The sequence below is a fragment of the Cydia pomonella genome, chromosome 6 (genome assembly GCF_033807575.1).
Source record: "Cydia pomonella isolate Wapato2018A chromosome 6, ilCydPomo1, whole genome shotgun sequence".
NCBI lineage: Eukaryota > Metazoa > Arthropoda > Insecta > Lepidoptera > Tortricidae > Cydia > Cydia pomonella.
Genome location: NC_084708.1, coordinates 3,499,313 through 3,526,627, shown reverse-complemented (window position 1 = coordinate 3,526,627; position 27,315 = coordinate 3,499,313). Strand labels below are relative to the sequence as shown.

At 36.7% G+C, this 27,315-nt stretch overlaps 2 protein-coding genes and 2 long non-coding RNA genes across 4 annotated transcripts in view; 2 read left to right on the top strand and 2 right to left on the bottom strand.

The window, feature by feature from the left end:
* LOC133518725 (zwei Ig domain protein zig-8-like) overlaps positions 1–27,315 on the bottom strand; it is a 698,354-nt gene that overhangs the window by 45,331 nt on the left and 625,708 nt on the right. The window lies entirely within an intron of this gene.
* LOC133518698 (uncharacterized) lies at positions 18–1,573 on the bottom strand. Its single transcript, XR_009799514.1, has 2 exons — positions 1,395–1,573; positions 18–213 (listed from the first exon to the last, which is right to left on the bottom strand). It is a non-coding gene; the product is annotated as an uncharacterized LOC133518698 (long non-coding RNA).
* On the top strand, positions 3,457–8,021 carry LOC133518697 (uncharacterized). Its single transcript, XR_009799513.1, has 2 exons — positions 3,457–6,019; positions 6,600–8,021. It is a non-coding gene; the product is annotated as an uncharacterized LOC133518697 (long non-coding RNA).
* LOC133518647 (uncharacterized) lies at positions 22,416–25,070 on the top strand. Its single transcript, XM_061852327.1, has 2 exons — positions 22,416–23,066; positions 23,225–25,070. The coding sequence occupies exons 1-2, from the start codon at positions 22,650–22,652 to the stop codon at positions 23,492–23,494; spliced, it is 687 nt and encodes a 228-aa protein (XP_061708311.1). The 5' UTR covers positions 22,416–22,649; the 3' UTR covers positions 23,495–25,070.

The following is a 27,315-nucleotide window of genomic DNA, read 5'->3' as shown; positions in this document are numbered from 1 at the left end:
AAAATCATTGTCAAGTGTTTCTTTTTTATGAGGATTTATTTATATTAAAAAGATTTTCGTAGCTTGTGTCTGTATCCATTGAGGCAGGTATAAAAATTGTTACTATTTTTACCTCAAAATATTTTAATTGGGTAATGAGATGCATTGACCATATCTCATCTCATTGTCTTGCCCCATACTATATTGTTACTTCTAGTAGCTAGAGACTGGTTCCTGAAATAAGAAAATATATTTGTTAAATAGTTCTATAACAATACTTATAGATACAGTTTTCCTAACCTGCATGTTGACTTGACAAGAATAAGTCTACAACAGACAGTTATAGAACTTGGGCAACCAACATCAACAGACCATTCGAAAACATTCTTGAATGTCCTTCTTCTTTATGAAATTGGAAGCATTCTCATATAGATTATGTTATTCACAACAATGCGTGCCTTGACTCGTATTGTCATGTTATTAAAGGTTAGATTTGACAAATATGTGCGTCACCTTTTTATAGAGAAGGATGCAAGACTGTATTTTTTTGCGTCGACTGTACCTAGGGCAGTAAAGTAAGAATTGTCTCAGATCAGATGTAATTGAAGTGATGTAATGGAAACATGTGATCTGAGGCTTTCTTATTGACTTCCCGAGGTGTGTATACTATTAACTGTTTGATGGAGCCGGAGAGCGGCAGCTTCGTTTAGCGCAGTATGCTGAAAAATGACGCTTTCGCATTGATTTTTCTGCCGTTTTTATAAATAATGGTACGGAACCCTTCGTGCGTGAGTCCAACTCACACTTGCCTAGTTTTTTATAGGTATAAAATAAATTCTAAATATTGATGTCTATTGGTTTTTCGTTTTAGGAATAGCTAGATTTATTTTGACGTTCACAATATACATAGATTCATTTCGGTGTAGAAAAACATCGTGAGTAAACCGGACTAATCCCAATAAGGCCTAGTTTACCCTTTGGGTTGGAAGGTCAGATGGCAGTCGCTTTCGTAAAAACTAGTGCCTACGCCAATTCTGGGGATTAGTTGTCGAGCGGTCCCCAGGCTCCCATGAGCCGTTGCATAAATGCCGGGACAACGCGAGGAAGCAGAACACAATATAGATTCATATATATTGACATGAATGTTATTTGTAATGCAATCGTATGTTGCTTAATAAATAAATCTGAATCTAAACAACAGGAATTCCATTTACTTTTTTGAAACTACCAAATCATGTTTGACAAAAAATACTTAAGAGTATCACTCTGGTTTTAACATAAATAACATACATATTCGTGCGCATGATAGTTTTCAGTTCAGATTGACAGGAAGTAAAAATAAAGTTATAAAGAGTAGGTATTGAATTGTTTCAGTATTTACACAAATTAAGATTTAAATTTAAAGTACGACTTACCTGAAGTGATAATCCATTCGCATGCAATTTTCATCACTGATTCCCAAACCGGAACTTCATTTCAATAGCTTTAGCCTTGCTTTAGTTGAATTCACTATTTTGTGCCTGCAAGACAAAGTCGCAAGTGACGTTCATAGGTATGTATCTAATCAAATTTCTACATTAAGAATCAAATAAAAAAAAAGTGTTATTACAAACCATTACATTACAAATTGGATTGGAACAGTGACAACTTATTTTGAGTGTTGCCATTTAAATTTCTTTGTCTCCCTAAAAATAACTTCACGATTTTGCTTGTCTAGTGCATGTGTGTTCAGTTAGAATAAAATAAAGCATAATATATATATTGTTTAAAAAAACAATAAAATATCATATATTTTAATATTTTAAAATAAATAGCTTTTCCATTCCAATCTCGAAGTTTTTTTAAGAAACAACTTGACAACTTTACCCTGAAGTAGGGGACTATTTTAAAAAATGTTGTGCTGTAGAAAGGAACGTTATGAAAGTACAATTTGGTAACAATCATAGATAGGTAACAATAATTTTGTACTTCAATGAAAGCAGGCGACGTTGCCAGCCTGCCAAATCGCAACGACTGTGACCGTGAAGCTAATGACCTGACAACGTCGCATCCTAAAGTTCGGATCGTCGTAGGTACATAATTATGTATTCAAGTTTGTCGAAATGCTTCCTTGGGCAAAAATCACAACAAAAAGTTGTACCTCACACAACTGTTTTCTTTTATCTTATACCTTTAAACGAGCAATTCTTGTATATATATATATATATTTCTGTGATCTCGAAAACGGCTCTAACGATTTCGCTGTAATTTGGTATATGGAGGTTTTTGGGGGTATACAATCGATCTAGAGTTGTCTTATGTTTGGGAAAACGCGTGTTTTCGAGTTTTCATGCGTTTTTCTTTCGACGCAGAATATGGTCCCTAATTTCGTGTCGCCGGCCACTGTCCGTCTGGCCCAGCGGGTTAAGACGCGGAGTGCTAGAAACTAGTGTCACGGGTTCGAATCTCGCCCGATGACTAACTTTTATTTTTTTTATATATGTTGAAGTTTATATATATATATATATATAAATATATATATATATATTTTTTTTTTAATTTTTATTGTTTTAGACAAGTTTAATTTAGTAAAAAAATGTAGTTAAGATTATCACCACCATACCTATACACCACCATATTACAATAAATAGTTATAACCGAGCAAACCTCGGTCGCCCAGGTACTATAGCTTATAGCTCATGCTCATTGTCATGATTCTACCTTCTTGACTCGCCTCACGTTTATTTTGACTCAATACTTATCCCGCTACTATTTGTTGTGCTATTGTTTAACTAGACTTTTACCGATCAGCAATTATTTCGGCTTGATTTGTTTACCTACTGGACTTTACCGGTTTATCTAACCGTACCTCTTGAAACTTCTATCACCTATATATAATAAGTGTCCATGTAATTCCTTATAACGTATCTCCTACTATTACACTTTTTTTAGGGTTCCGTAGCCAAATGGCAAAAAACGGAACCCTTATAGATTCGTCATGTCCGTCTGTCTGTCCGATTCTGTCACAGCCACTTTTTTCCGAAACTATAAAAGCTATACTGTTCAAACTTGGTAAGTAGATGTATTCTATGAACCGCATTATGATGTTTACACAAAAATAGAAAAAAAACAATAAATTTTGGGGGTTCCCCATACTTAGAACTGAAACTCAAAAAATCTTTTTTCATCAAACCCATACGTGTGGGGTACCTATGGATAGGTCTTTAAAAATGATATTGAGGTTTCTAATATCATTTTTTTCTAAACTGAATAGTTTGCGCGAGAGACACTTCCAAAGTGGTAAAAAGTGTGTCCCCCCCCCTGTAACTTCTAAAATAACACAATGAAAAATCTAAAAAAAATATATGATATACATTGCCATGCAAACTTCCACCGAAAATTGGTTCGAACGAGATTTAGTAAGTAGTTTTTTTTTTAATACGTCATAAAAATTAAAAAAAAAATTTTTTTTCATCAAACCCATACGTGTGGGGTATCTAAGGATAGGTCTTCAAAAATGATATTTAGGTTTCTAATATCATTTTTTTCTAAACTGAATAGTTTGCGCGAGAGACACTTCCAAAGTGAAAAAAAGTGTGTCCCCCCCCCCTGTAACTTCTAAAATAACGGAATTAAAAATCTAAAAAAAATATATGATATACATTACCATGCAAACTTCCAACGAAAATTGGTTTGAACCAGATCTAGTAAGTAGTTTTTTTTTTAATACGTCATAAAAATTAAAAAAAAAATTTTTTTTCATCAAACCCATACGTGTGGGGTATCTAAGGATAGGTCTTCAAAAATGATATTTAGGTTTCTAATATCATTTTTTTCTAAACTGAATAGTTTGCGCGAGAGACACTTCCAAAGTGAAAAAAAGTGTGTCCCCCCCCTGTAACTTCTAAAATAACGGAATTAAAAATCTAAAAAAAATATATGATATACATTACCATGCAAACTTCCAACGAAAATTGGTTTGAACCAGATCTAGTAAGTAGTTTTTTTAATACGTCATAAATGGTACGGAACCCTTCATGGGCGAGTCCGACTCGCACTTGGCCGCTTTTTTCGCCTAGCCGCCATCCGCCAACCGTCCAACAAGGAACTTCGTTCCAAAAAGTCGTTCCAACGTCCAACAAACTTATACTAGATTAAGTAAGGCGTGTGAAGCGCTTTAGGTACTCTTATGTAGTTATAGACCCCGGCATGCACTTAATAACATAATTATGGTGTCTTCTGATACTTAATTATATAGATAAAGATATGAGACATTACGAAACTTGCCTCGCGACGTTGTCAGCTTGCTCAGCTTCGAACGCATTCTGTTGAGCTGGCAACAACGCTACCACTGCGAGCAGTCTACTACATTATTTTGTGGAGACTATGGGCCGGGCCTCTGCAAACTTCATTAATAATTAAATGCGATTTGCGTAACATGCTTGCATTGCGGTAGTTGATTTGCACATCGCAAAAACGTTGTTAAACGTAAATAATGTACGCAAAATTGTCTACAAAAAAATTCAATACAATTTTTAAATGTTGATGCTAGCGAAAAAAAGTACTAAATCTTTCTTGTAGGTAATTTTATATAGATTGTTTACGTGAAAGAACATTTTATGGTATGGGCCACTGTTTACGAGTTATTTAAGAAAAACTAAAAGAAGGGACCTTTAAACAATGTATTCAGGCCATTATTATAGTATTTATATAAAATCGCATGTTGCAAGACATGGTATCTGTAGAAACCATATTTTTAAAAACTGTAAACATGAAGTCCTCTTAGGCCAATGAAGGCCTTGTATATTCTCAAAATCCAACTTTGTCAGTAGAAAAAGGCGGCAAAAAGTAGACTCGAAGGATCTATAGCCCATACATATTTTTAATTTCACGCCTTTTTCCATTAGGCACAAAGTTTTTTTGCAAGAGTATAAAGAACTACTTGCGTTTTAGATAATCACCGACAATTAAGTGCAACAAATTCAACCGATCGGTCAAATGCCGCACAAATCGCACGCAATTTGTCGGTGTGGTTTGTAGAGGCCTTGAAAAATTTCGCTAATACGAGTATGTATTGTCTTTTAAAAACGTTAAAAATTTTGTTCCCATTATCTAAACTCCACATGAAATTATGTTAATATTAGTCAAATAAAATCTATGTATAACGTTAATTAATATGTATTACAAGTACAGTCAAAGAATTTAATTTGTGACCCATTTCGTACCTTGTCACAGTGACAATAGTATGAGGTCTCTAGCGAGTTTCATGTTGTTTGTCACTGTGACAAGGTACGAAATGGGTAAGAAATTAAATTCCTTGACCGTACCAACCAATACCAACCTGATTACGTTATTACCTACAATTATACATGCCTGCCTACATATTTTACATCACGTAAAAAGGTAAAATAAGAATAAATATTTTTATTTTAATTCTTAATAATATTTAAACGAAGAAATAAATTTAAAATACATTTCTAAGACCCGTGTTCAAATTCAATTCTAATTCAAACGAATAAAGATACTTTGGAATTTGTGGGGATTGATAGAAATTAAACTGGCAATACTATATCGTTGACTTGCACTGCAGAGTGCCTACCGCGAACCACATTCGACGTGTTGCCTCCCTGTCACATTTACGTGCGAAGTTACAAGTGCGACAGAGAGGCAACACGTCAATGGTGGTTCGCGGTAGGCCCTCTCCTCTGTTTCGGAACGGAACATACTGTATACTGTGGTGTCTGTGGTTAGTGTGGTTTCGTTTCGGTATGTGACTCCTGCGTATGCGCTCCTTGTTATTCATTACTTTTTATTCATTGTTTTGTTTTTTTGTTATTTGACTTCGGCATTCTCTACGGACTTACGATTGCTCCACGATACGGATTTGTTGACAAGGGATAACGACAACAAGGCACACTGAACGGACAAAGAAACGCAAAAAACATGGCTCCTGCCGGGCGCTGTCAATACATAAATTGCCTAAATACAAGCGGAACTCATTCATTATTCCGTTTTCCAGTAAAGGATACAAATCGTCTACGAACATGGATAAACAATTCAGGTATGTTTTGTTTTATTTACTTAATTACAAAAAAATTCTATAACTAGACAAGTCATCAATTTCATGTTCGGTCCAAGTTTTTTTTATTGTTCACTTGTTAAAAATGTTAAAATGTTCTTGGTGTAGGGGATTGATTTTGTTTTTTGGTAATGTGGATGCATTACCAATTTTGTTTTTTGGTAATGTGGGAGGGTGGGAACATTAATTGCATGTAAAAATACGCAAGTAAGTATAACGGGTTAGCACTGATTGACATAACACGTTATTTTCTCGCGGATTATCAAAGTAATATTTCTTGCTTTAATTTGTAAAATAAAAGGTTATTAAATACTTTCAATGAAAACTATAGCGAACATGATCGGTCCAGCCATTTTTGAGTTATTGCAAAAGTTTTCTCATCTTAGTAAAAGACGTAGAAAGCGCTGCGAAGGTACTCCCTTATACTTGTAATGTACATGATACATGAACCCTACACTGAGCATGGCCCGACATGCTCTTGGCCGATTTTTATTTAAAGGAACTTTTTCGTTCTTTATATTTGTATCCAAATATTATTTCTCAATTCCAAATCTAATTTCAGGAACTGCAGTTGAAGTGACACCTGATACATCACCACAAAAATTAAAGGTTGACCTAAGAAATGTGTATGGAAAACGAGCGTTGCAAGTATTACACGATCAAGAAGTGGGAAGCTCATCAACTTCGTCAAAATTTGAACATGCATTTGCATGGAGGAGTGCCGTAAGAGAAAAAGATTACTTCACGTGTAAAATTAGCTACACAAATATTTTCCCATTCAGTTGGCGCAGCGATCAACACAGCAATACAAACAGGAGAACTGTCAAGCCCTACTGCTGCGAACACAGCTCAGTTTATTGTTCAGATAAACAACTTGTTTGACGCTCTCAACAGCAAAACTAAATTTGACAAGAATCCAAAGAAATGTGGATTAACAAAAGATAACGCTGCGAGGCAAGCATTAGAAAATGGTCTCAGAATTCTACAAGACTTAAAAAAAATTGTTGTTAAAGGAAATCTAAAAAAGAACACTACGCCTCCTTGTTTCGAGGGCTTACAGCAAAGCATTAATGGCATAATACTTATTGTACACAGAAGAAAACACCGAAGGTGTACAGTACTTGTTAACAAACAGGTTAAATCAGGATGTGTTAGAAAATTTATTTTCAACATATAGACTAAAGGGCGGGAACAATAAAAATCCAAGCGTTCGAATGTTAAGGTCAGTCTTTCGTAGCTATTTAACTGAAATGCTAGTACGGCTACCGGGTCATCAAAATTGCGAGCAGACAGATGTATCAAATTGTGACCTATCTGACAATAGACAGAACCTCACCAAGGAGCCGGAGCCCGAGCCTCAGTTCGGATTCCGAGGATATACCCGAGCCTACAGCAAGTGTTGTGCCCCGCAGCACGGCCCTACAGCAAGTGGAGAAGGCTCCGACGCCCTGCACAATGCACATCTCGCACAGCCGCCCGCGCCGATAGCACAGGGACTCCGACTCTCGAACAATGCTCTGTCACTTATTTCGCAGGATATATATAGCAAACAAATGTTTCAACAACTTTAAATGTAACAAATGCTTGATGTCGATGACTAAAAATGTCGATTTAAGTGATAAAAAAACAATTATTTATACTAGAGAAAACCTATGGGCTCGCTGAAAACAACATTAAAATGCCCAAGTGTCAATTTTTACCAAGTCATTGACGTTTGTCTAACAAATTATGAGGACCAATTTAATATTATAAAACATAAATTAAATGTATTAAAAAACATGACTAATCATTTAATATGTATTTTAAAAATAGATCACGCTACCGCATGTAATATATATTATACTGTACAGAGCATTTGAAATACAGTGTAGAAAAATTAATTGAAACATAAATCAATTATTACTGCAAATCACAAAAAAGAAACAGGATTCAAAATCAACAAAAGCTTAGGTTGTTACAAAATAAATGAAATAAGTAGTTGTCATGCTTGTTGTTTTATTTCCCTAGGCATTTGAAATACCTAGTATGTACTATATATGAATAATCATACGTAATACATATAATGTATGAAGCAGGTACAGTGCTGATGATACCAGTGGTACATGCACTTTCTTACGCCAGTAGGGAATGTCTAAAGTGTATTCCCATTTGTGGGAAGGATCCATTCCCATCTGTGACCGCCTCGGTTTTTTCCTGTCATTGTTTTGACAGTTGCTATTTGAACAGTTAATCGACATTTGTATAATAATAAGGACAGGAAGAAACCGAGGCGGTCACAGGTGAGAAGGATTCTTTCTCATTTGTCTCCGCCAGCAACAATGTGAATGGATTCTTCCCATTTGTGCCCGGTGGGGACATGTATTGTGGGAACAAATGAGAATACACCATGTCTAATTCTTTTACCGTGGCCGTGTGGCCGTGGTGGGTGGTAGCAGGCGCAAAATTATTATGACATTTTTATTTTCAGCAGGTCAAATCACTTAGGTAAGACTTGACTATGTAGCGTAGGTATAATATTACCATCAGAGTTTAATTTTCAGAAAGTATATTAGAACCCGTTTTTGACTACGCTATTTCTCTGTACCCTGCCTCTTCTCCACACCTGTATTGCCTAATATAAGTGCCCTAATTCAGTACACCGCCCTATCCGAAAAATAGTTCATAAATTATACATATAGGTACTAAAGATCCGCCATCCCTGTGACGTGACAGAGGTCCAACCAATGGAATGTTGTAAGTAATTAATTACATGCGGGCTGATATCGTAAGTATGCATTACTACCACCAAGTTGTTGCTATCGGTAACATGGGAATTAGTTTTTCATCTGTTACCACTGGGAACAACTAAGATATTTTTTTTATCGAATCCATTGAATGGGGTTGGCTGGCCCATAGGTTTTACCGGCCAGTCCTACGAATAGTGTCAAATTCTTGTTTTTAGGGTTTCGTACCCAAAGGATCAAACGGGACCCTATTACTGAGACTCCGCTGTCCGTCTGTCCGTCCGTCTGTAACCAGGCTGTATCTCATGAATCGAGATAGTTAGCCAGTTGAAATTTCTACAGATTATGTATTTCTGTTGGCGCTATAACAACAAATACTAAAAACAGAATAAAATAAATATCTTTTTCCAATCACCGAAGTTAAGCAACGTCGGGCGGGGTCAATACTTGGATGGGTGACCGTTTTTTATAGATAATGGTACGGAACCCTTCCAGTACGAGTCTGACTTGCACTTGGCCGGTTTTCTTTTTTCTATTGAAATTTTACCGCCTGGATCCTTTCCTTAATCCTTTAAGCCAAATCTAATAGAACAAAACTAGAATTAGGCTACCGCGACATAATTTCATTATTATTTCGCGGTAAACCCGTTCATATTATTAAATAGACAAAACCTATGCTACCTATGTTTGTTGCCAACTGCATTGGTTGACCACACTTAGCCGGCAATGTATCTAAAACCGCGTGTGATTTGTCACAGGGCGAGAGGCCTTTAGAGGTTATTACATTTAATCTTCAGCGTGACACTTTCTGCTAGCTTGTTGCGTAGATTCTTAGCATCAAAGAAATGTTAATATATTTTTCTCTGTTTATCAAACTATTTATCAAACAGCTATCTTCGGCAAATAATTAACCTATACAAGGATCCCGGTGGATTCACCTCACACGAAGTCGTGGTCGGTTTTAAAAATGCCAGCAATATAAATAGGCCGACGGGTGTCGCTAAATCGAACGTGTAAGTCCGTCTCTATCGCTCTTGCGCAATTCCAGTGGCAGATGCCCAGATAGACAATTTCCTTATTTCGATATTCGTGGTATAGGGAAACACAGTTTCTGGAGATGCCGGTTCGAACCCCGCTGGAATCATGGATCATATTTAGCTTCACTTCACTAATAGTTTGACACAACAAACTCATTTTTAATTTTTTTTAAATATTTTCTTAATAAGTTATCGCAAGAAAATAAATCTATTCAATTTACTCAATAAAGTGACACCTGTTGATTCTTCGTAATCGTTGACAACGACATGTCTAAATAACTTTCAATGAAGATGTATAGATGTCGCTAGGAGTAATAATATTATATGGTATTGATGATATTTCCTAAAAAGTTTTATGACCTGGATGTGACACTTAACGCCATCTAGTCTCCATATTAGGCAACAGCGCATTTTCAGTGACGCCATCTAGTATCGACGCGCTTTTAGGCGGTCGCATTTTAATGTATGGGGTGGCCATATCTTATATATATCTAATCTGTGATCCAATACAAAATGAGACTAATCGCAAACGCGTACGTCACGTTTCGAAATCGAATTTATTTACACTAGGGGTACTGTAATACATACAAAACTTAAATGGGTGCAAAGGATGAAAAAGATATTCGATTTAGAGATAAGGCAAACCTTAGAATTGATGACGATCTGACCGCATTTCACAACAAATGGTCATCAGAAATTACGCGAAACCTTCGCCTTAATAAGTTTTAGGCAAAAATTTCATTTTTGGTAGAAGCTTTTATCGCTGACTGTACTTTTCTTTCCACAGGCAACTTATACTCATCTAGCCAATTTTAAAAACCCCCTAGATGGCAACCTAATTATGTTGCGTTGTTTTATCACAGACTTCCTATGTCCACCTCTTGTCTCCATCATCAGATCAACAGATCAACTCAATGGTACCGTAATATTGCATTGTCACCCGACTTATGTATGCAAATTTTCAGGTCAATCGGAAACCGGGAAGTGGATCAAATTTAACCTGCAAGATTTGATTACAGACCGACAGACAACGGGACAGGTGAAACTAAATAAAAGCTTGTAAAAATAATTAATTTTAAGTACATATTTTCTCTAAAATGTAGTAATCGAGGTGATCTGTGACTAAAGAACCGTGTTCTTCTCTCACCCTCACTGAGCGCAAGTGTGAGGGAGATGGATGCGCGTGCTCGGGACCGCGGATATCATGTTTCTGAATTTTAATTTGTTGTAAATTAAAAAAAAAAAGAAAAAGTAATCGCTGAGTATTTTTAGAAGCAATTTTCATATTTTTTAGCTTTTGTGCATAAATTGTTACAAAATTTTAAAGTGCACTGGGGAAGTACCTACCTTACAAAAAACTCATAGTGTTGTGATCCTGCCGGTGAGTAAGGTTGCCAGAGTTCATCGAGCGAAGGGAGGGGTGTTAGGGTCGGCAACGCGCATGTAACTCCTCTGGAGTTGCAGGCGTACATAGGCTACGGAGACTGCTTACCATCAGGCGGGCCGTATGCTTGTTTGCCACCGACGTAGTATTAAAAAAAAGTGCGTTTTAGACCTATGTCCGTGATTTCTATACAGCGAAAGTCGCTGATCGTGATATCGCTGAAGTCCCTCGAGAAAATAGTCGAGATTACTACATATTTACATTTTTGGCAACAGTATTGTTATCTAAAAAATCCACTCTATAAACCTACGGCACTTTAAATACTCCATTTCCCCCGCAGAGACTTTGGTGTCAAATTTCAAGCCCCAAGTCTAGTCAAAGCCGATGATCGGAGATTTAACGAGATCTCAGTAAGTTCGCGAACTCAATCAGAGATAATGCTACTCGTTAACGGGCGAAAGCAAAGTTTTTACAACCGCGGTCAACCTGGCTGACCCAGTTTCTGTAAAATATGTGCGCGAAAGAAGTTTATTTATCTGGGAAGTAACGGCATAAAGTAAGCTAGGTATTACGTGGTTTGCGGGTTGGTATTATGTGCAACTGATGGAGAATATTTTTATTTCGCTTTGTGAATGCATGGGAAATAAAAGCGATGATAACAGACATCGTGGAAAAAAAAAATATAGGACATTATTACACAAATTGACAAAGTCCCACAGTAAGCTCAATAAGGCTTGTGTTGAGGGTACTTAGACAACGATATATATAATATTATAAATATTTATAAATAGAAAAGAACCATGACTCAGGAACAAATATCCATGCTCATCGCACGAATAAATGACCTTACCAGGATTTGAACCCGGGACCATCAGCTTCGTAGGCAGGGTCACTACCCACTAGGCCAAACTGGTCGTCAAAATAATCTTATCTTTCAAAGACGTTCGATGTGAGAGAGCTTCATTGGACGAGCAAACGAGAAGCGCGAGCGAATTGTCTCCGTTTTAGGCAGTGTCTTACCTGAGCGAATAACTCGCGAATGCGAAGCGACGCAGCGCGGGTGAATTCAATCCTTTGATACCTATGGAAGTGCCCTACGTGGGCAATCTTCGAACGCGTCGTGTCGCGTCGCATTCGCAATATTCGCCCACGTAAGCCGCGCTGTTAGCTTGGGCGTAAATGTTTGCGTCAGGGATCGGAACAGGTTTTTAACAAAACCAATAACCATATATATTTCGGTTTATTTTATACACCAAATGTAGGACTTATTACTTGTGTTTTTAGATAACGACTTCGTATTATTAGATTGCCCAGTTAGAAATGAAATAGTTAACAAAGAACGAGAAAATTCCATACACAAAATACCGGGTTCCGATCCCTGGCTTTCGTATGTACCTACGGTTCTTCTCTATGGAACCGTTCCAAACCAATTCTCGTGAAATTTTGCCGGTATGTTCGATATTCAATTGTCAGTTCCGTTTTAGGTTTTTTTTCAAAGTTGATGGAATACCAGTACAGTCGCCATCAGATACATCAGAGCGGCCGAGGTGCTCAAAAATATCTGAACAGCGCCTTAAAAATAGAGGCGTGTTCAGATATTTGTGAGCACCTCGGCCGCTCCGATGTTATGTTTCTGATCGCGATTGTACCTCCTATTTGGTAGCTACTACTGCCAGATAACTAATGTAAGTAAGCAGGCCCCAAAGTCTTGCACAGGGCGAAAAGAGAGCCCTGGAGTACATGTATACGGTCTACATACCGCACATTGCCATATCAGCGAAATGCAGGGATCGGAAACCGGTATTTTTTGTATGGGAACGAAAACGGTATTTTTTCGTTCTTTGTTAATTACTTCATTTCTAATTAGGCAATCTAATAATACGAAGTCGTTATCTGAAAATACAACTGAGTCCTACATTTAGAGTATAAAATAAACCGAAATATATGGTTATTACGATGTTTTTGCAAAAAACCGGTTCCGATCCCTGGCGAAATGACTTACAATGGCGTAAAGCAATAAAATACGAGTCAGTTCACGTTCATAATTAGCACCCATCACGCGTGTCCTCATTAACACTATCATAAACAATATCGCGCTTTTATAATTAAAGTATTTTTGCATCAATAAAAGTGTTTACTTTAAGAGGCTGTCAATACCTAAAGCGCGCACACTGTCTATTTGTATCGGAGTAAATGAGATAGCACTGTCGCATGTTACTGGGCCTGGGCAAGGGAATAATAAGAAAAATATTTAAATAAAAAAAAGTGGATTATTAGTGTAATATTTTACTCAACAGCGGTTTTTGATATAAATGTTATGAAATAGTGATTTTAATTGCAGACCCATAAGTCAAAACAATAAAGACATAAAACCGTTTAATTCTGATTTTAAGACCAATCTTTGCAATTATTTTACAGTACATATGGGGCTACTTTATAGCACTAGTGCGAGAAGTAGCATATTATGTTACTGTGTCGAACATTTAAAGGGCCATATGTACTGTAAAACGTTGTACGATACATGTGCGAATAGGTAATTCGCAACTCGTGTCGATTTAAAACACTCCCTTCGGTCGTGTTTTAATTTATCGCCACTCGTTTCGAATTTCCTATTTTTCGCACTTGTATCGTAATGTACTATTCTATCGAGCCGATTTCGTTCAATCATGTATCGAGTACAACCACGGTCTTTGAAATATAATTAATATGAACATATATTTTTCTTACTTGACTAAATCAAATAGTCTTTCTTAAAAAACTGTATAAGTAACATCAATTTCAAGGTCATTGGGTGTTGACAGCATCTTAAGCAATATTGTGAGTTATCATTAAATCAAGCAACCACCACAATATATTTGGTATATGAGCAGCCCATACAACATGTATGTTCTTCTTCTTCAGTCGGTCCCTCAATGCTGAGGATCATGACATCATGTCCTTCTGTTGAAGACCAGATTCCTCCATAGGCTTCTATTCCTCGCCAAGCCCATGGCTTCGTGCAGTTTTAATTTAGATGCAGTGATTTGAGCACATCATCTAGTAGGGGGAGGGCCCTGAGGTCTGGTGCCTTCAACTTTGCCCGTCATAATAACTCTCTCTATGCTATCCGGGGAGCGGCGTGAGAGATGTCCGAAGTATATGAGAGTCAGGTCTTGGCATAATGTTGCTAACCGGCGTTTTATGCATGTATAATAATAATAATAAGCCTTTTATTTACATAATGAATAACTAATCTAAGTACGTATTCAACATGCATTAATTATTAATTTCAACATTGATTATTTAAATAAAATATAGTCTAATTATGATTAATTAATTTAAAAAAATTCAGTACTCCTAGTGTAAATTTGATCGACATCATAACTTGACGAACGCGTTAGCGTTAAGTCTCATTTTGTATAGGATTTTGAGTTTCCAAAACGTCCCGCTTGGCGGGCTCTTTCTAAATCCAATACAAAATGAGACTAAACGCAAACGCGTATGTCACGTTTCGAAATCGAATTTATTTACACTAGGGGTACTGTTCCATGCAGAAATCAAGTTTCATTAACTACATATATTATATTATGCATGTATAATGGATGTTAAAAGCAGACCAGACATTTGATTATGTCATTTCGTACCTTGTCACACTCAGAACAATATGAGATAATAGCTGTTATATTGATTGTCACTGCGACAAAGCTCGGAAACTAGTAAAATTTCCAAACCGTTATCATGCACTTGGCGCAAAACTTTTAATTTCAGTTTCGTTCGTAAAACCGTTATTTTTAAATCAGTTCTTAGGAGAACATTTCCATAAAGTTATTGTCAGATTAACCAATTCAGAACAAAAACTGGTTACTTCCTATGTACCCCTAGTGTAAATTTTGTCGATAGCGAAACGTGACGTACGCGTTTGCGTTAAGTCTCATTTTGTATGGGTTTTTGAACAGCGCGCCAAGCGGGACGTTTTGGAAAGTCAAAAATCTCATACAAAATGACACTTAACGCAAACGCGTACGTCACGTTTCGCTGTCGAAAATATTTACACTAGGGGTACTGAAAATACAAAGATACCGTTGTTTACGCGGCACACCACCATGGCCGTCTCGTAGCCCGTCGAATAAACCGGTTTATTTAGGTTACAATAAATTTCTTAAAACGTTCGAGTTCTTATGGAAGTTCGGAGTACAACCGATATAAATCGGTATTTATTATTATTTACAGTACATATGGTGCTACTTTACCGCACTAGTGCGAAAATTAGCATATTACGTAACTATGTCGAACATTTAAAGGGCCATATGTACTGTAAAACGTTGTACGATACACGTGCGAATAGGCAATTCACAACTTGTGTCGATTTAAAACACTCCCTTCGGTCGTGTTTTTATTTATCGCCACTCGTTTCGAATTTCCTATTTTTCACACTTGTATCGTAATGTACTATTAAACTTTAGTGTACAATAAAAATAAGTACAAATAGGTATTTACCGCTATTTTTAGAACCGGTTCCATGCCTTGGGGTACAAAGTGGCACAAAAATCACTCCAACTCGATGTAGCGTGCAGTTTATCCGTTTCAGCGAGCGTGAGTTTCACAAAGACACACTTAATTGAGTTCCGACAGCTCAAAATCGCCCCTGTTTGGGAGTTCTTAAATCGAAAAAAAATGTCCAACGAATATTGAGCGATCCTGAAGTTACTTAAAAATGCTGCCGGCATCCTCGGCACATGCCACGGGGGCCCATTTTAGATTTAGATTTTTAGTTTTATAGTACTTTTAGTTTAGTTAATTGTAGTTTATTTGTATAATTTGAATTATTGTAATTGTATGACAATAATGCTAAGACAGATCGAGGTTGTATGATTTTTATTTGCCTGACAGAAACTATTACATTAGGGTTTAAAGTTAGATGAAACACGTTGTTACCGTACTCTAGGGAGTAACGGTAGATTGTGGGTCCGGCCGCAAATTAATTAATTACTGGCTCAGTCACCCGTCCATTCTTGTTAGTCCTAACTTTTGAGCACGGGGCTTTATATCGGAAATATTCAAACTTTTACCCGTTTGAGTATATTATGAATTTTAATAACTTTCGAATTATGTACCCATTGCGTTTCGGTAAAGATTGTTATTTTATTATATTTTAACAAGATGTTTAGTTATTTACATGATGTAATTAATTCAAAAAGATCCTCTAGTCATAAATACAGGTTGTAAATTTAGTCACCTGCAATAATTTACGGTATGAATATATAGGTCATATTGAGCAACATTTACTAAGAGACCCACCCCTAAATAATGAAAAAAAAATGGCTGTTTCCTACATTTTGGCTGGCCTGACGTTGTCATTTTCTATGGTTGAGTAATTTTTTTGCGATTTCGGGATATGGATCCATCCATAGTAAAAGTTGCTCAGTATGACTCATATATTCACACCGTAAATTATTGCAGGTGACTAAATTCACAGCCTGTATGTTAGTTAACCAGGGCAAAACAATATTCAGCATGAATATATAGCATTTTGCCTGATATATTATAGGACATTATATTATAGGACATTATTACACAAATTGACTAAGTCCCACAGTAAGCTCAATAAGGCTTGTGTTGAGGGCACTTAGACAACGATATATATAATATATAAATATTTATAAATACTTAAATACATAGAAAACACCCATGACTCAGGAACAAAATATCCATGCTCATCACACGAATAAATGCCCTTACCAGGATTTGAACCCGGGACCTTCAGCTTTGTAGGCAGGGTCACTACCCACTAGGCCAAACCGGTCGTCAATACGTCGTATACTTAAAGTATATATATTTTCATAAAATAAATGTCAATTATTTAAAATGTACAAGTACGTAAATTAACGATTAATTCATATCAAAAGCTAAGACTTCTTGCAATAAAAAAAAAACAAGTTAGATAAAATTTTGACACTAGGTATTACTCAATTCTTGATAAAAATTGTACAAAAGACAATTAACTTCTCAACGTTCGAAACCTCCATTCCTGGCCTTAATATTGTTACTTTGTGCACTCGCATTCTAGTGATATTTCTCCGCAACCGCGCTCGAACAGCGCGACTAATTGCATTCCTGCAGCGGCACTTACTAGCACCCTTGCGAAAGTCAAACATTCCGCCCTAGTGCATTGTGGACTAGCAGGACTGGATTGTAAGCTGTAGGTACATTTCGTATTGGATATTGTTAACTGTTCGGTAGCAAGAGAATAAACTGTAATTCGAAAAAAAGGGGGCGATAGGGAATGAAATTTAGGGGTTGGTTGAGCGAGAAAGTTTATTAAGTATGTTAAAATTAAACTATGGAATTAGACTAAAGTGAAAAATAGTGCGAAGTTCCTTTTAGCCCGGGAGTGGGACGGAATCGTTTGTCACCGTTGTAGACCGCTGGTGGTGAATCTGGCTGTCCTTTTCGTAAGCTAGAAGTAAGCCTAGAACCGTTGAGCCGTCCAACTTCGACCTAGGTTTTTCCACTTCACGGACATAGCGTATTTTGGCTACATAACACTGATTCGAGATACTACAGATGGCAGTAGTGCTTTTAATAAATTGCGAAAATCTGGATCTCTGAGTTACTAGCTGTAATTAAGAATATTAACAATTAAGGACCACTGATGCCTAGCCCAGACTTTTTCATAGACTTTTCATTGGGTAGTGACACATATCTCTGTTTAAGTTGTGCTTGTTGTCAATACCTAACGAGCATGTAAGCGTTCATAATAGCGGCCCTGGGTCCAACAGACCCATTAGCGACTGTTCTAGTGTTAAGCCTCTTTCTCCATCACAAAACAGAAAATGAAAGTAATGGCCAAGTAGTCTAAAATTTGCATTTTACAAACGAATGTACAACGAAAAGTACAATGGCCCAGCGCCTAAATTAAAAGACAAAGCATCATCAAAGTCAAACATAACAAGCCGCATGAGGGAAATGTTTTGATATTCCCATTTTTCACGCTCGTGCCGGCACATCCTGCTGATCTAATAAAAATGAAAAGCGTTGGCCGTCCGTTTTACTTTTATTTCTCTTGGCACGTGCACCAGAAATGGGTTACAACTGCACTGTAAGGCCTCATTTATCGTTGCAGTGAATGAAAAGGATTATAAAATTGTGTTACCGGCTGTCTTTCTCTCTTAGGATGTAATGATTGTGAAATGTCGGTTGATATAAAAATAAATATGCTTTGGTCATTCAGTTAATCTAGAGACTGATTTTGTTGTCTGCCCATGCTCTGAGGGGTCATACTGAACTACTTTGACTTTAATATAATACTTTAGACCCGGGTAAACTACGTCCAAAAGAGAGGTATGGGCATTGTGAATGTCATCTCGCTTTGTGCATGTGGTAGGGCACAGTACAACGGATGTCATTCCAAATCTAGAGCAGAGCCCAACTGGGGAAGTACCTTCACTTTACAGAAAACCGCAGCCAAATAACACTAGACCCTACTCATAGTGGTGTGTTCCTGCCGGTGAGTAAGATTGCCAGAGATTGGGGGGGATTAGGGTCGGCAATACGCATGTAACTCCTCTGGAGTTGCAGGCATACATAGGCTACGGAGACTGCTTACCATCAGGTGGGCCGTATGCTTGTTTGCCACCGACATAGTTTAAAAAAAACTATGGACCAAATCCCGAAAACGCAAAAAAAAAAAGTTTTCTATGGAACATCAGATTTTGTTTTGCGATTTCGGGGTTCGCTCGATTGGAAAAGTTGTTCAGTATGGCATATATATTCACCCAACAGAGTATGGTTGATGGTAAAAACATAATACTTAGTAATATATACACCTAATATATATGAGGGCAGACTATATTTAAGGGGCGTTTCCATTAACAACCTAACAGCGCGCACAAATTTTTAGCATAAATCGCGAAGGGTCTGGTTAACGTAACTGGTGACCAAAAACTACAACCAAAGACCTGGCGGCTTCCTCGCACAACGTATCAGTATTGCGATAGAACGAGGAAATGCTGCCAGCATCCTTGATAGAATGCCTCAAGGACCTATTTTAGATTTAAGCTGGTTATAGTAATCCTCTGTATATATTAATTATGTATATTGTTATTGTAAATAAAATAATAAATAAATTATACGACATTATTACACAAATTGACTAAGTCCCACAGTAAGCTCAATAAGGCTTGTGTTGACGGTACTTAGACAACGATATATATAATATATAAATATTTATAAATACTTAAATACATAGAAAACACCCATGACTCAGGAACAAATATCCACGCTCATCACACGAACACGAATAAATGCCCTTACCAGGATTTGAACCCGGGACCATCAGCTTCGTAGGCAGGGTCACTACCCACTAGGCCAAACCGGTCGTCAAAATGTAAGTAACAAATATTAAAGTGAGTTAGGTTATAATTAAACACCTTTACTATGAGACTAATAACAAAATTACCAAAAATATCAGATACCTCACAGGAAATATCGCTGTCTAAAGAACAAATTTTTCTCGCTTATATGATCCCATAATCAAAGTTGTACGGTAGAGTTTCCAAATGTCTTTACAAAACAACGTCCCACATATATTTACACAACCTTATGGCCAGTATGTTAGTGTGTGTTAAATGTGTAATAGAAGCACCAAACTACCTCGACAGAAATGAGTGCCATTCATCCGAATTAAACACTACTTTTCATTTCGAATACGAGGGGAGTAAAATACTTCTTTCTTCCTCGCGTTGTCCCGGCATTTTGCCACAGCTCATGGGAGCCTGGGTCCTAACTAATTCCGAGAATTGGCGTAGACACTAGTTTTTACGAAAGCGACTGCCATCTGACCTACAAACCTAAACCTAAACTATGACTAAGTAAAAACTTTTACAGTATTTCTTGAGGGTACTTTCAATTAACAATATAGGTAAAGGTATCGTGATGGAAAGGGAGTTAAATTATTGTACAACAAATATATTTAATATCAAATTGTATAAATGCGAAAACGTACTGGGAAAGTAACATGCTCTAGTGCAGAAATATCATTTTGTGCACACTTGTTAGAACAACAACTGTACGGACCCACATTCGGAGCATGAGGAAAATATATTTTTAGAACTTAGGCTTTTAAATATGTTTGTGAACTCGACTGTACAGTATGATCTACAATCACTTTGCACAATATGGTTAAAAAAACAGTCTGTACAAACTCACGGAGCTCCGATCCGGTAGTAGAGGAACGAGTTGGAGCTAAAATCACAACGCGAAAACTTCGACTTTTGAAGTAATTTCATACAACATCTCCGAGAATGAAAAGTTAGTCAATCAAATATTTTAGCCGAGCGAGCTGGAACAACCGAGTGGGGAACTTTTGGCTCGCATAAGTTCATAACATTCTTATAACTGTTATACTTAATAAAAATTACGGGAAAAGTATTATATTAATAATAACAAAACGTTAAATTCAGACCAAGCCCATAAAGTTGTTAGAGAGATGAGAGGCAGCGGTACCCTAGTAATATCTCAGCCAAATTAAAAGGAACACGTTGTGTGAGAAAATCAAAATAATACACAACAAAAAGACAAAAAGGGCTAGCGATTACTCTGTCGAAAAAAGCATAGATTTTAAATAAAATTGTGACGTTCTACGGGAAAAGGTACCCTTATGGTGCTTTGCGCTTACGTCGCGGCGCACCGCAATAGTATTGGAGAGTCGTTAATAATAGCGTGAGCGCCAACCGCCATAAGGTACATGGCATGGGTAAAGCCATGGAACGTCAGAAATGATGGAACAACCATTGAGTTACTATTACTTCGTTTAGAGGTGCCATACCACACAATGCATTTTTTTTATTTTTTTATTTCTTATAACAAATTGCACCTTACAGCTAATGCCAAAGCGGCACAAATTGGAACACATTAACAACATAAAGCATTACCATTATAAAGCAATAACAAATGAGCAGGTAAGACACTGGAATTCATAATGGTATAGTACTCTCTGGCATCTCTCTTTCTAATATCTCTCGCATTCCATTATCACTCGCCCCATCGATTGTCGCAATCGCACCGTGTAGGCGAGGGGAGCAGGCGTGAACCACGCAACCAAAACGTCGTAAGCGCTTCGATAGTTTGTTGTCGGCTGGTAACAACCGATGGCGCAAAATACTGGTTGTCTGTGTCGGTAATATTAGTTCAAAGGGAATAACTAGGGTACAAATCAAATTATTTCGCGTCGCAACGGCGAGGTAATCAGCCTGAGAGAATATGACGGGATGACCTGGACATTTCTCAACAACGGCCACAAATAGGGTTGTTTCCATCTACAAATCTTAGGGCAGAATTGTATCCCAATAAATTCTTTTGGATTATAAGAACATGTTAAACTACTTTTAGGGGACCTGTAATGACCATATTTTTGTAAATATTGAATTTAAAATATCTTTTCGCACACGTCACGTGACCAAACTCGAAACGTCATTGAAGATTCTGATGACGTCACAACTCTCGGATTGACACTGTTGACAGTTAGGCGATAAACAACAAATGATAAATGTCAGTTGACAGTTCGTATCTTCTACGTGTTTATGTAGTTTTGTGTCAAACCGTAAACTGTGACGTCACACAATTTTCAATGAACGTTTTGGGCGCGAAAGCATCCGTCAAAACATATTTTGTTAATTTAACATATTTAAAGCCGTTTTTTAGTATAAAAGTTGAATTTTAGGGCAACTTTTAGTTAATATAGAACGTAATACAAGCGTTTCAAAAAATTGGAAACAACCCTATTGCCCTATATAGGATTTCAAACAGGAATCGTGAATTCGAATTCTGGTAAGAGCATTTACACATACGTGTATTTATCATAGATATTTGTTTTTGACTTGTGGATAATTTCTACGTATTTAGAAATTGTATTTAAAATATCTTTTTTCTACTCCGGTACTTTTATCTGTCAATTATATGGTCCCGCAAACGAATATAAAAGCATGTCTTATGCAATTTTAAAAAAGTCTATCTAATCTATTCTTCATAAAGACCCTAGGGTTATTATGTGATATAATGCAACTTCTAACAGAGGGCCTACCGCGAACCACGTTCGACGGGTTGCCTCCCTATCACACTTACGTACGAATTTACAAGTGCGACAGAGAGGCAACACGTCGAACGTGGTTCGCGGTAGGCCCTCAGAGGTGCCCTATTAAAAAAAACACTAAATTTACAACGGAAATTAATCCTGCCAACAGTGCCAACTTAACAAACAACTGAATTCATATGGTTTGAAACAGTAACAAAACTAAAATAATTGCTGCCAACATAATTAAAACTGCAAGTAAATGACAGTTGAAAAAAAAATACCGTGTCTACTCTATGATTACGTTCTGTCGACTGTCATTTCTCACTATCCAACTTCCCGCTCTTTCTTATGCTGTATTGCTGTGTTTGTTTATCATTCTTGGAATCATTCTTATTAGACTTTGGAGTGGAAAATAATAATGGATGGCGACGACAACTTTCTTTCGACACCAGAAGAAATATCGGCGGCGGCACAATCAGTTACCGAGAACTTGTTGCCTACAAAATCGCGGCGTCAGTATGATAAATCGTATGAGAAGTTCATGGCATGGAGACTGGAACACCAGACTACGTCATTCTCAGAGAATGTGCTACTGGCTTACTTTAAAAACCTCGACGAACAATTCAAGCCGTCTTCACTGTGGGTGGAATATTCAAAACTAAAGTCAACGCTTAATATATACCACCAGACCGACATCTCTAAATACGCCAAGTTACTGGCTTTATTAAAACGGAAGTCAGAAGGATTTAAGGCGAAAAAAGCAAAAACATTTTCACCGGAGGAATTAAAAAAATTCATTGAGGAAGCACCGGATCAGAACCATCTCTTTAACAAGGTAGATACATTATTGCTGTTTTGTTATTTAACTGGTATTCGGTAAATGTTACTGTTTAGGTATTCTGTGTATGCAAATATTGTATGTATGATTGATTACTACATACTTGATTTAATTGTAAGTATTTCTAACACCCTAATTCCTAGTTTTTGTTACAGGTTGCTGTAATTCTTGGAATAATGGGGGCTTGTCGCAGGAAAGAGTTACATGATTTAAAAAATAACAATATAATTGATGCCCAAGAAACTCTAGTGGTTCATATAATGAACACCAAGAACCGAATCGATCGCACTTTTACAGTCACAGGGAAATATTATCATATCTGTAAAAAGTACATGATTCTTCGTCCGGATAACTGCAACGATCTGAACTTTTTTGTACGGTATGCCAACGGAAAATGTTTTGCTCAAAATATAGGATTATTTTAAACACCTTCGGCCAGTTAGGAAAAAATGTTGCATCCTATCTTGGTCTCCTAAATCCAGAGCTCTACACAGGGCACTGTTTTCGAAGGACGTCTGCAACTGTATTGGTAGATGCTGGTGGTGATGAAGTCCACAACGGTGTCAGAATCATATATAGACAACTCCATTGCAAGCAAAAAAAAAAGTGTCAAATACACTAATGAATTCCATAGAAGAAACTACACCCCTGAAACCACAATCCACATACATACCAGACCATCAATGCTCCCCAACTTTTACTCAGCAACCAGATTATATCAACACCACCAACACTAGTATCCCAGTCCCTACAACCACACCACTAACTATATCCCAAATAATAGAACAGAATTCTGACATCCATATAAATAATAATAGCTTAACCACATCCACCACTCCCAATATAAATATTTCTAACAACACAATTCACAATTTACATCTTCATTTTCATAAATGAATAAAACTAAATTTCTTAAAACAAACTGCGTTTAATTTTGTCTTTTATTTAATCCCTAAGCAGTCGTAGAAAAAGTAATGTATGCAACGTTGTATAAGTAGGTCAAAAAAGGCTCATGGCGTCTTTATTAACAATTTTCGGCTTCGCCTCAAATTGTTACACACGCCACTCACCTTTTTTGAACCCTCTTATACAATTATTGCATAAAATACTAATATCTATCTATTATATCTATGGACTTCTAGTAGTCTTAATAAGAACCCAATTGAGTTAATTGTGGGGCTAAGTTAAGTTGTGTAAGATTGCCGCCTAATATTTGATATTTACATGCATTTAAGTATCGAAAATCATAGGCATTGTATTATTTAGCAAATAGTATTTGTACAATTTGCATATTAGAGACAAACAATAAGAGTTTCAATTAGAAACAAAGCTTCAACTTGTATTGTCTAATGAATATCAACGTTGTTATTGTCTACTGATCACTGGGCCATATTGTGCCTTAATTGGCTTTGAGGTAAATTATATAATTAGTTATTACGCCAGCGGCGCGTGCTTAAGCCAAGAAGCTGAATGGTACCTTATACCTATTATGCGCATGACTGTTATGCTGAATAACGTAACGTATTGTTTGTTGTTACAAAAATGTTATGCAATATCCGCATTTTACTGGGATAATTTACACTATATTAACAGAAAATTATTACAAAAGTTGTGAATGTGACATTGTCATATCCAAAACGTTGTGTCGATGTCATATATTGTACGTTTAACATTATTCAACAAAAACGGATATGGTAATAGTAAAAATGCTTTTACTTCATGAATACCACTACATTCAAAACATTTGTTTGGTACTATAAATAGTAAACATATGTGCCTAAATAATGAATAAGTTCTTTCAAAATATAAAACTTTCTAAAAAAATGTTTTTTATTCTTTTCGCTCTCCTGCAAACCAATGTAAGTGGCATATGTCACAACGTATTCTCACCCGACGGTTTATTATACCACTTATTTGATAAACAACATACAGTTAAAATCATTGAACGTAGGAGCTTCGAATTTGAAACTTGAACTTTTACAATCGCTGCTTTTAGTGCTAAAAAAATAGCGCTGGTGGCAATCCGGAGGTCGCGGGTTCAAACCCCGGCTCGTACCAATGAGTTTTTTGGAACTAATGTACGAAATATCATTTGATATTTACCAGTCGCTTTTCGGTGAAGGAAAACATCGTGAGGAAACCGGACTAATCCTAACAAGGCCTAGTTTACTCTCTGGGTTGGAAGGTCAGATGGCAGTCGCTTTCGTAAAAACTAGTGCCAACGCCAAATCTTAGGATTAGTTGCCAAGCGGACCCCAGGCTCCCATGAGCCGTGCAAAATGCCGGGACAACGCGAGGAAGAAGAAGAGCAAGGGCTATTTAAGTAAGCCGCGTGGGAATCATGCTGGGAGCGACAGCTATACATGTGTACATATATGCGTATTTATAAGTATGAAGATGAATGATAAGTTTTATAGTGTTCGCCATAACACTTATATAAGCACACCGCACGTGGCATTCAAAGGGGCAGATGCCAGACCAGAATTGATCTCATCAGCCATAATACGTAATATGGTCAATTCCGATACGTGAGGCCAAGCAGCCATTGAATAGGCTAATCCTATCATTAGCATAATATAATTAGCTATATCGCCACATAATAGTAATATTGCCTTTTAAGGGATTATCCGATTTGATTCCAGTTAAAAATTTAATTTTTGGTACAAGCTTTTATCGCTGATTGTACTTTTCTTTGTACTTTTCACAAGTAACTAATACTCATCGATACAATTCTAAAAACCCCAAACACAATTAGGTTACGTTGTTTTATCACAGAGTTCCTATGGCCACCTTCTCCATCATTAGATCATCTCGATGGTACCATAATATTGCATTGTCACCCGACTTACATATGTAGGTATGCAAATTTTCAGCTTCATCGGAAACCGGGAAGTGGGTCAAATTTAACTTGCAAGATTTGATTACAAACAGACAACGGTCAAGTGAAAGTAAATAAAAGCTTGTAAAAAGGAACATTTCACAATATTACGCTAGATTTGAACTCACGAGCTTTCAGAACCCCTAGTGTACATTTATTCGATAGCGTGACGTGAAGTCTCTTTTTTTTCTTTTTTTAGGATTACCAACAGATAATATATACATCTTACATGCTCTTAAATCTATATGACAATCAGGACTGATGCTTATCTAATTATTGGTAACCACATCTTATATATTAAGTGTCTTCTACCAGTGAACATGCAGTAATCTTACGGTTAAATTAATTAGTACCAGACTTAACGCAAACGCGTACGTCATGTTTCGTTATCGAATAAATTTACACTAGGGATACAGAACACTAGTTTGAGCTCTCTGTTTTAAAAAGTGTGTAAATATAAATATGCTTGACATATCAAGATATTAATGCATCAGCTCAGTTGAGGTTCTGTTTTTCATTATCAATCTATATGAGGTATATTTAAAAACGGTTTATACCTAGTATATAGAGAAAAAAAGAGAAAGAAAATACATTTGTTTAACGCTTCAACATAGTACATAAAAAAGAAGGCATGCAGACAAAAAAAAATTGGAAGCTAGAATAGGATCCCTACTCAGCGTAATGCCTCGGCAATCCGTGGCGCTGGTTTTCTGCGGGGGCCTGACTTAATCTAGAGTTAATGGCGTCGACACAAAAATAAATTAACATTCAAACATTATTATTATATTAGAGAGCGACTAAAAATACACATGGGAGTATTAACCAGTGGTTTGTCACTCGATCTGTTCTGTTCCCCTAGTGTAGATTTATTCGATAGCGTGACGTAACGTACGCGTTTGCGTTAAGAGGCTGTCAATACCTAAAGCGCGCACACTGTCTATTTGTATCGGAGTAAATGAGAAAGCACTGTCGCATGTTACTGGGCCTGGGCAAGGGAATAATAAGAAAATTATTTAAATAAAAAAAAGTGGATTATTAGTGTAATATTTTACACAATAACGGTTTAGATATAAATGTTTTGAAATTGTGATTTTAATTGCAGACCCATAAGCCAAAACAATAAAGACATAAAACCGTTTAATTGTGATTTTAAGACCAATCTTTGCAATTATTTTATATCGAGCCGATTTCGTTCAATCATGTATCGAGTACAACCACGGTCTTTGAAATATAATTAATATGAACATATATTTTTCTTATTTGACTAAAACAAATAGCCTTTCTTAAAAAACTGTTTAAGTAACATCAATTTCAAGGACATTGGGTGTTGACAGCCTCTTAAGTCTCATTTTGTATGGGATTTTAAGT

Coding starts and splice junctions, on each gene's coding strand:
- LOC133518647 (XM_061852327.1), top strand. CDS start 22,650: ATGGATGGCGACGACAACTTTCTTTCGACACCAGAAGAAATATCGGCG. Junction 23,067..23,224: donor AGAACCATCTCTTTAACAAG/GTAGATACATTA, acceptor TTTTTGTTACAG/GTTGCTGTAATTCTTGGAAT.